The sequence below is a fragment of the Antechinus flavipes genome, chromosome 1, assembly GCF_016432865.1.
Source record: "Antechinus flavipes isolate AdamAnt ecotype Samford, QLD, Australia chromosome 1, AdamAnt_v2, whole genome shotgun sequence".
NCBI lineage: Eukaryota > Metazoa > Chordata > Mammalia > Dasyuromorphia > Dasyuridae > Antechinus > Antechinus flavipes.
This window is the reverse complement of record NC_067398.1, coordinates 491688926-491698556: the sequence shown is the minus strand read 5'-3', so window position 1 is coordinate 491698556 and position 9631 is coordinate 491688926. Positions and strand designations below refer to the sequence as shown.

The 9631-nt window shown below is 37.6% G+C and overlaps 1 protein-coding gene across 2 annotated transcripts in view; it reads left to right on the top strand.

Annotated features, from left to right (window-relative positions):
- The first annotated feature begins 456 nt into the window (after positions 1-456).
- The window catches only part of TAF4B (TATA-box binding protein associated factor 4b), a 158944-nt gene continuing 149769 nt past the window's right edge, over positions 457-9631 (top strand). For both annotated transcript variants that reach the window (XM_051970313.1, XM_051970312.1), the window contains exon 1: positions 457-922. In XM_051970313.1, coding sequence (XP_051826273.1) covers positions 457-922 — 466 coding nt within the window. The remainder of the gene's footprint in view (positions 923-9631) is intronic.

Below are 9631 nucleotides of genomic sequence, written 5' to 3'. Positions count from 1 at the left end.
CTCTACCACTGTCCCCTTGTGTATTTTTCCTTTTGTGTGCGTGCGTGTGTATCGGTCAGCGGTGGGGGGGTGACTGTGGCCGGGCAGCGGGACCACCGCGGCCAGTGCACAAGTTTGGGCCCAGGGAGAGCCGGAGAACGAGTGCCGCAGCATGAGCTGGTGTCGCGGCGCAGGTTCGGGATCTTGCTGAGGCTCCGGGCCGGCCGGCTGGCAAGCGGGGAACAGCCCCACGTGGAAGCGCTGGGGCGAGGGCGGCGGGAGCATGGGCTTCCTGCCGGCGTGTCCGCCGCGACGCTGAGCGGCCCCCGGGCTATCCTCGTCGGACCGGGGCTTCTCAGCCTCGCCGGCCCCTGACTTCTCTACAGCGGACCCGGGGACTCTGGCTCGCTATGCTGTGGAGCTCGCACAGTTCTGGAGCCGGGAACCGTTCACGAAGCTTCTGTCCTCCTCTCCTCCATGAGCAGCAGCCCTGCGGCTGCCGCTGCAGCTGCAGCTGCCTCGGTCAGGGGGATGCCCGCCGGCCTTTCTGAACAAGGTGCCGGTGCCGCCGCCGTCGCTACCGCTTCCTCTCCGACGGGTCTCAGCGTCCCCGGGACGGTGACCATGGCCCCAGCTCTTTTGACCAATGGGAGTGTCCAAAGCCATCTCCCTCCGGCCGCCGGCAGCGCGCTCCCGTCATCGCTGAGGAGCACCCCGGTGCCCCTGAACACCAAGGCCCCCATAAATCTCAACCTGGTGACCGCAGCATCCCAACCGCTGGTAAAGACGGCCCCTTTGGGGGCCCTAGTGACCAAACTGGCCACTGTCAATACTGTTCCCAAAGCCAACAGTGGTCCCAGGCTGCCCGCTCCCCAAATTGTGACCGCGAAAGCCCCCAACACAACTACGATCCAATTGCCTGCCAATTTCCAGCTCTCACCTGGTAAGTTTTCAACTCTTCCTCCCTCCCCCAGCCATAATTACGTGGGTGGCATCTGTGATGACCTAGGAAAGGTTATATAGATGGAGCTCCTCCTTCCTCTGCTCTATTCTGGTGCTCACTCTTCCTTTTACATATTTAAAGTATGTGTCAGAAACCTACCTGGGACCACTCCTAAAGGACCTGACCCACAGTCTGAGTTTGCAGGATCTTATTTGAAAAAGGATCAGAGCCTACTGGTAACTTGGGTTTCATTACACATTTGAAGCAGTTCTTCCCCCCTCCCCCCTTTTTATTTTTGAGTCATTGCTGTATTTATTTATTTTTTTTCTTGCTACGATTCTGGAAGAAGATATTTTCACCAAGTGACTCAGTGGAAGCTGAGGCAGTTTTGGCAGCAAGGCCTTAGTGATTCCTGGGAGATGGGTGCACTGCATAGTATCAAATATATAAGCCATTTAAAGTTCCTTTGGAGAAGTGAAGCTGTTTCACTCGGCTGCCTCAGGAGAGGGTGTTCCAAAGGTTCTCATTTGTAATGGATGGGAGAGAAGTGCAAATTTTCCTAAAGTATTTTTTCTTGCTCTCTTGTCTTTTACAGTGCTATGCTTTGATCCTTAATTTATGATAGCAATGTTTACATCACACAGCGTAAATGACCTACTTCATAAAATAGAACCAAAGGTCTAGAATTATTAAAAGTAGTTTGAAAGTGCTTCAGTTGTGTTTTAAGGCATATGCATTTTATGTTTTATTCATAATATAAACAGTGTTTTTGGAATCAGTTTTTACCTGCATTTGAAAGTGTTACTTTGTGTTTTTGTGAAATCATCTCACCTTTCAGAAGATTTCAAGACTGGCATGACTTCATAGTTGTTTTTACCCTCCCTACTGGTTAGGTAGGAAACAGCTGCTAGCTATTTACTGGTTGGGAAAAACTGGAGGTGAAATTCTGAATTGGAGGGTTCAGATAGGCTTTCCATACTTTATCTAGTCAGATTCTCCCTTCCACTCTTAGGAAGATAATACTGTGTTCCTATTTTTCCTTTGTAGAAACCTTTGTTCCACTATTAAATGACTTGCCCAGAGGCAAGAACATAAAGTGTTTGATTTAGAGTTCCTTGAGGGCAGGGGTAGTCCAGTTTTTGTCTTTATAACCCCGGCCGTAGTCTCTGGTGGATTGAGAATTGATTTAGAAGTCAGAAAGAACTGGGTTCAAGTTCTACCTTTTGTATTTTGTGACCTTTGGCAAAACACACAGATTTAAGGCTTAACCACTTATTTTCTCTGATAAGACTTTAAATTGAGAAGTTATATACTGGATCTGTATAGGAAATTTCTGATATTGATGAAATCCCAAACCATCCTTATCTCCTGAGCATCTTATAGTAGCTGCTTAAAGTTTGATGCATTTCGTTAATAAGAATATATCTATAACAGATATTTAAGTTGAGTAATCTCCTTGTTTTTCTTTGGCCAAAGTAATTTTTGTGAAATTTAAATGAACCATATCTGTTTTCATTTGGAGAAGTTTTTATCTGTCACCTTAGTAAAATGATAATGGAATAATTGGAGTTCTGTATAGTAAAGGCAATAGATGAACAATTGATCTAAACAATGCAGTATCCTGTGTTAAACTTGATTGGCATCATACATTGGTTCTGAAATCCATGGGAAAATATTCCTCCACATAAAAGCCCCTCCCCCAATCTGTAACTATATCAAGCTTATTGTATGGTTGTCTATTTACCCTGTTTTTGGTTCTAAAATTTAATTTCATTCAACAAATATTTAGTTCTTACTGTGTACCAAGTTCTCTGCTAGTACTGGGGATGCTAAGACCCTCAAGTAGCTCCAAAGAAAGGATTCTAAGGCAAGTTGAGAGAGTACATTCTGGATCTGGGAGTTATCTTGTGGTGGACTGGAAAATAATGGAGAGAGAATTTAATAATGATACTTATAGCTAGTATTTCTGAAGTGCTTTAACATTCACAAAATGCTTTATATACATAGTTTTACTTGATTATGACAAACAATCCAGTGAAAATAGGTGTTATTATCTTTGTTTTTATCAAGGAGGAAACTGGAGGCTCAGAGATGTTAAATGATCTTAGAATCCCATACCAGAACTTGAAAAGTCTTCCTGATTCAAGACATTGATCTCTCCATTACACCATCTAACTGGCTAATAATATGAAATTTAATAAGGATCAATTTGAAAATTCTTACACTTAAGTTCCAAACATCAACTTCCAAGTGCAAGATGGAGGGAGGGGTGGGTAGAGAAAGATCTGGCGATTCCAGTGGTACACAGACTCAGGATGAATGAGTCAGCAGTGTAATATGGCTCCCTCAAAAAAGTTAATGTAATTTTTGGCTGCCATTAAGAGTTCAGTGTTAGGGAAGTTCTCATTAGACTGTCTTGAAATATTATGTTGAGCCTAGCCATTATATTTTAGGAAATATACTGGATTGGCATCATACATTGGTTCTGAAATCCATGGGAAAATATTCCTCCACATAAAAGCCCCTCCCCCAAGCTGTAACTATATCAAGCTTATTGTATGGTTGTCTATTTACCCTGTTTTTGGTTCTAAAATTTAATTTCATTCAACAAATATTTAGTTCCTACTGTGTACCAAGTTCTCTGCTAGTACTGGGGATACTAAGACCCTCCAATCCAAAATAAACTGGAAAGTATCCAGAGCCAGTTATTCAATCTATAAACATTTATTAAACTTATATGTCCAGAATGCTGGGCACTGTACTATCCACTAAGGACACAAAGAAGATAAAAGACAGCTTCAGCTCCCAAACAGTTGACCAAATTGGAACTTGAGATTATTCCCTGTGAAACTGTGGGAGGAGCTGGGGATGTTTAGCTTGGAAAAGAGAAAGCTTAAAGGTTACAGAGTAGCTGTCTTCAAGTATTTGAAAGTTTTTCAGAAATTTGTCCCACTTGGCCTCAAAAGGTAAAAGAAAGGACCCTGACTAGGAGTTTTAAAAAGAGTCATTTAGGTTTGAGATGATAAGGAAAAACTTCTTCATAGCTATCCCAAAGTGGAATGAATTGTTATACCTGGGTTCTTGTTTAGGAATGGACTGGATTGTATGTTCTCTGAGGGAAATTCGATATAACTGTGAGTTTCTGAGAATACAGAGTTTGGTGAATAGTTTGACAGAAATGTAATGTATATGAAGCAGAGTGAAATGAGATAAATCTGGAAAAATTGTTTGTAACCAGATAGTCAAGGACTTATTTTATTTTTATCTTAGCAGTAGGGAACCACTAAATATGTTTGAGCAGGGGAATAACATGGGCACACTGGTGCTTGAAGAAGATTATATTGGCAGTTATGTAAAGGATGAATTGGAGAGGAGAGAGACTGGAAGCAAGGAATTCATTTGGGAGGTTATTAACATAAGTCTAGGTGATGAAATGGTTGGAATTGAACTAGTGATTGTATGTATAGAGAGTACACAGTGGATCCTGGAGATATGGAGATAGAAATCATAAGATTTGGCAATTGATGAATATAGTGGAGTGAGAAAAAAGTAAGAGTGCAAGGATGACTCAGATTGTCAACCTCAGTCATCAGAAATGTGATGCTGCCAATAACAATAAAAGGACCAGAATATAATAAAAGTAAGCCTTGTATTAGTGGATGCTGCACTTTTAAATAAATCTATTGTAAAGAAAATAGGAGATAACAGGATAAAAATTTTTATTTTTATTTCAAGGGTAAAATTTTTGTATCAATGATGCAGTTATTTTTTTTTTTTTGCTTGTTTTTTAGTGTTAACTGAAACAGGGAAATTTGTTAGAGAAAAATTGGTTTAGAAAGGTATATAATGAATTTTGGTTTGGACATTTTGAATTCAATATTTTGTTGACAACAAAGTTGTAATGTCTAGAAGGCATTTGTAATGTGAGACTAGAGGTTGAAGGTGTTTAGAGCTAGGGCGCGCGCTCTCTCTCTCTTTCTCTCTCTCTCTCTCTCTCTCTCTATATATATATATATATATATATATATACATATATATATATATACACATCCACATCCATACATACATACATATATGGATTTAGGAATTTTATACTAGTCAAAGGCATAGAAGGTGGTGATCAAGCAAGGGGGAGTGAGAAAGCTCAATTTGTTAGATAGAAGATCCAGAAAAGAACAATGTCTATAAACAGAGTATCCAGAAGAAAAGGTTTGTTTAAGTTCTCAGAAGCTATAATTAGGTCAAGAAGGATAAGAATTTAGTGAATGTGAGGGAAGGAAATAAAAGCCATTGGTTAGTGTTTTTATGTTTTGTTTTGTTTTGGCAATTAAAGGAAGAAGAAAATAATGTAGACTTGGGAGAAAGCTTAGGGTTAAGGAGCTACCAAATAAGAGAAATTTGAATATGAGAAGAAATTGTTTTTAATGCAGTCTCCTAGACTAGATTAAGATAGGGGCTCAAAAGTACAAGGTCAGGAGGAAAGGGGTCTTCTTTCTTTCTTTTCTTGGTCTTCCATAGAAAATAGAGAAAAAAGAGAAAGGAATAAGGGATGCCAGACCTTGATTTTTCCCATGAGCAATCAAGTCCAATACAAAATACCATTTATTTTGCCAAGAGATATTGGATTATTTGAATCAAGTTCTCCATTTTCTTTAGCATTTTTATTGATCAACCCACTCCAATTATTGCTTGACTAAATTTACAGGAACAAAATAGAAGGTCATATAGATACAAATCTTTCTAAATAATGGATGTGCTTCACTTAAATCCTTCATTGTTTTGTTTAAAGGCAAAAAAGTTGAATTTATACAATCCATTTTAAATATTTGTTAAGGAATAGGGGGAACAGTACAATAGTATTTTGGAGACAGATGGAATATTGGATTCATAAGGGGCACAGCCAATTTGAAGTCTAGAGTATTTTATAGTAATAAGCCTGAAAGAGTGATATTGAAAGTCTTTTATAATGGGGCTTCAGCTTACAGAAGTTTGTATTTAATTCCCCAAAGCATCTGGAAACCACTGAATTTTCTTTAGTAGGGCAATGACCTGTGCTTTAGGACTAACATTTTGGCTGGCAGCTTTATGGAGGTTACATTGGAGAGGGGAGATAACTGTAACCAGGGAAACCAATTGGGAGACTTTCATTAGTCAACATGAGAGATGATGATGACTAAACTAGTTTGGCTGTATGACAAATAGAGGGAAGGGGTGCTAGTGTAATTTGTTGAAAAAGTAGAATTATTAAGATTTGTCAACTAAGTGATTAAGGCTGAAGAGTTGAAGGTGGTTGAAGGTTGTGAACCTGGGTGGCTGGAAAGGATGATGGTAGAATCAAGTTAGGAGGAAGGATGGACTTTGAGTTTTTACAAGGTGACTAGTTATATTTCAACTAGTATTGTAGTAATACAGTAGTATTTCAGACAGTATTGAGTTTCAGATGTATATGGGATATCTAGGTGAAGATTTTTAGCAGGCACTTGAAGATGCATGGAATTAGAGCCTAAGTGAGAGGTGGAGATCAGCTATAAAGTCTGATTATCCATATGTATAAATATCTGTTTATTTCTATAAATAGAGATAATGATAGATGTACATATAGGTGTATGGAAATTTTTTCCAGTTTCTAGCATCTAATAGCCTTGAGCATGTTATGCTTTTAATTCATAATTAAAGTGCAATTCAAGAAATAAAAGAATCTCTATGTAGATGACTACCAAATACAGATATAGAAATTGGGAGATTTGAACTTAGAAGGAAAGTTAGATCTGAAAAGAGTTTTGGAACCATCCCTCATGGGGGTGACAAAACTATATCAAATGCTAATAGATGTGGTGGTCAAGAGATTTACTATAGTGTGAGTTTTAGGAGAAAAATGAGTTGTTTTGGACATGTTGAATCTGAAGTACTATGAGGAGTTGATTGGATTTTCAATGTATCTTATTTAATGGATTAGTGAAGCTAAGTTATTGGAATATTAATGCATATGGCTTTAAAAAGCAGCTTGTTCTAGTCTTTCTGTTTTTAATGTCTTAATGCATTACATTATTTATTTATACCAAAATCATTTTTCAGTAATTTCTATCACCCAACAACACAAAGAGATAAAGTGAAACTCATATACTAGAAATGGCAATTTGTAACATTCATAAACAGTAATCCCCCACCTCTCTATTTAATAAAAATGTGTTCCAATATGCCACCTGGAATCCATATTTATAATTCCATTTGATCTAATCTCTGTTGCCCTCAAATGCTCTCTTCACTTACATTATTTTAGTATTCATACTGTCCTGGTTCTGCTTTCTTCACTTTGCAATAATTCCTTGTACTGAGATGAGGGAGATACATTTCATTATCTGTTGTAGGATTATTTATTGGGTTTTTAGCTACTCTCAGAAATGAATTTCTTTTAGTTATCTTGTCATTTTCTTTGAAATCATCGGATGTCTTCTAATTTTGTTTATTTTATTGTTAAGAGTTTACGCAAATCTTTTTATGTTTTTGAATTTTTCATTCATAATTTCCTAATGCATCCCATTACATGTTTTCCAGTGGTTTCCTAATGAGTAGGTGACCACTTTGTTTCTGATTCTTTGTGTCTACAAAAAGTTCTGTGATTACTATTTTGGTATATGTAGAACCTTTAATTCTTGGATCTTTTGGATTTATACCCAATAGAGGAATTGCTTGGTCAAAAGAGTATAAACATTTTAGTTACTCTAATTCCCAACTGTTTTCTATATTAGTAACCGTAAATTAGTGTTCCTGTCTTCTTTCTTTTCTTTTTTGATGAGGCAATTGGGGTTAAGTGATTTGCTCTAGGTCACACAGCTAGCATGTGGTAAATGTCTGTGGCCACATTTGAACTCCTTGTCCTGACTCCAGGGCTGATGCTCTATCCACTGGATCATCTAGGTCCCCCTATGTATTCCTGTCTTCTAACAACCCTTGAAGCACTGACAATTTAATTTTAAATTATGTTTTTAATTGGCTACTTATGAAATATTCCAATTGTGTTAATTTGCATTTTCTCTAGTGATTTTGTGTATTTTAAAAAATGGTTGTTGATTGCCTTCTTTTGAAATTCTTTTTATATCTGTTGGCCAACTATTTATTGGGAAATGCCACATAGTCTTGTCAAGTCTATATAAATACTGGAGGTTAGTTTTTTTTTTTTAATATGGCAATGTTGACTATAAAGACTCTTTCCCTAGATATAGATTCTACTCCTAATATCATTAATTTTGTTTATGCAAAAAGCCTTTTTAAATTTTAAATAAGCAAAGCATTGTGCATTCTTTTCTTAATCAGAGTTATAAAGTGTATCTTCTTCCATTTAGTTGGTTTTTTGGGGGGAGGAAATTTAGGTCCTTTCCACACTTCCCTTTCTCCTCAATCTTAAAAAGCACACATAGGACTTGATTTTAAAAACTGATAATAAAAATGATAATAGCTAGTACTTTTTAAGGTTTGCACGATGCTTTATATGTGTTAGCACATTTGATCTTCATAACCATTTAGTGAAGTAGATGCTATTATATTCATTTTACAGCAGGGGAAACAAGTTGAATTTTAATGACTTGCTTAGGGTCATACAACTAGTGCTTTCAGATAAGCTTTGAACACAGACTTTCCTGACAAAACCCAGGACCATATCTACTGTATCTCTCAGCTGTCTGAACTCATGACTTGCATGTGTTTTAGCTCATGGCAAGAAAGTCTTGAAATTATATTGTGTGTGAGGAGAGGTTGTCTGAACCTATAAGCTGTCGCTGATACTTGCTTGGGATATCTGGACTTGATTGAGTCTGCTTGTTCAGGGGTAATTGGGTATGCTGAGCTTGCTTTTAATGGCAAACTGTCCCTGGGAGATTACTCAATATAGCAATAATGAATTGATTATATATGGGTAGTTCATTGAGATAGAAAATGCCAACTGCCTCCAGAGAGAGAACTATAGAGACCGAGTGTGGATCAAAGCATAGTATATTCACCATTGTTTGTTTTTTCTTTCTCATGGATTTTTCTCTTTTGGTATAATTTTTCTTGTACAACATGACAAATATGAAATCTTTTTAAAAGGATTATATGTGTTTATATTAGATTGCTTGTTGTCTTGGGGTGGGAGGAGGTAGGAAAGAGAGGGGAAAAATTTTGGAACTCAAATAATGAATGCTTAAAAAGTATATTTGGAAAAGATTGAAATACTATTAAAGAAAAAAAAAGATATAGACCCTGTCTTAAGGGAGCTTACAATTTAACAATAAGTCAGTCTCTCTCTTTCTCTCTCTCTCTCTCTCACACACACACACATATACAATATTTATGTTTAAACAGGAAATTAATACTTTTGTTAAATTCAGTAGGTCTTCCCAGAAGTCCCTTAAGTGTTTCTTATTCCTCTTGCCGATCTTGGAGCTGTGTCCATATTAGAAATTTGGTTAGGTATGTTGTAAACTTGCAGGAGAGGAATCTTTACATATTCAGGGAATAGGGTCCACAGGAAGACAAAGAATCTTGTTACTTCCCACGTGGCCTATGTTGTGTCCACTTCCCAAGAGGCTATGCTGGCTAGTTGTTTTGTTGTTAGTTTGCTAATAACTGTGGATATTCAGTGAAAAACAGTTTTATTTGAGGGTGTGCTTTATTGTTGCTGTTGCTTCGTATTAATATTAAATACTCTGAATGTTCTTAATTTTTTTTGTT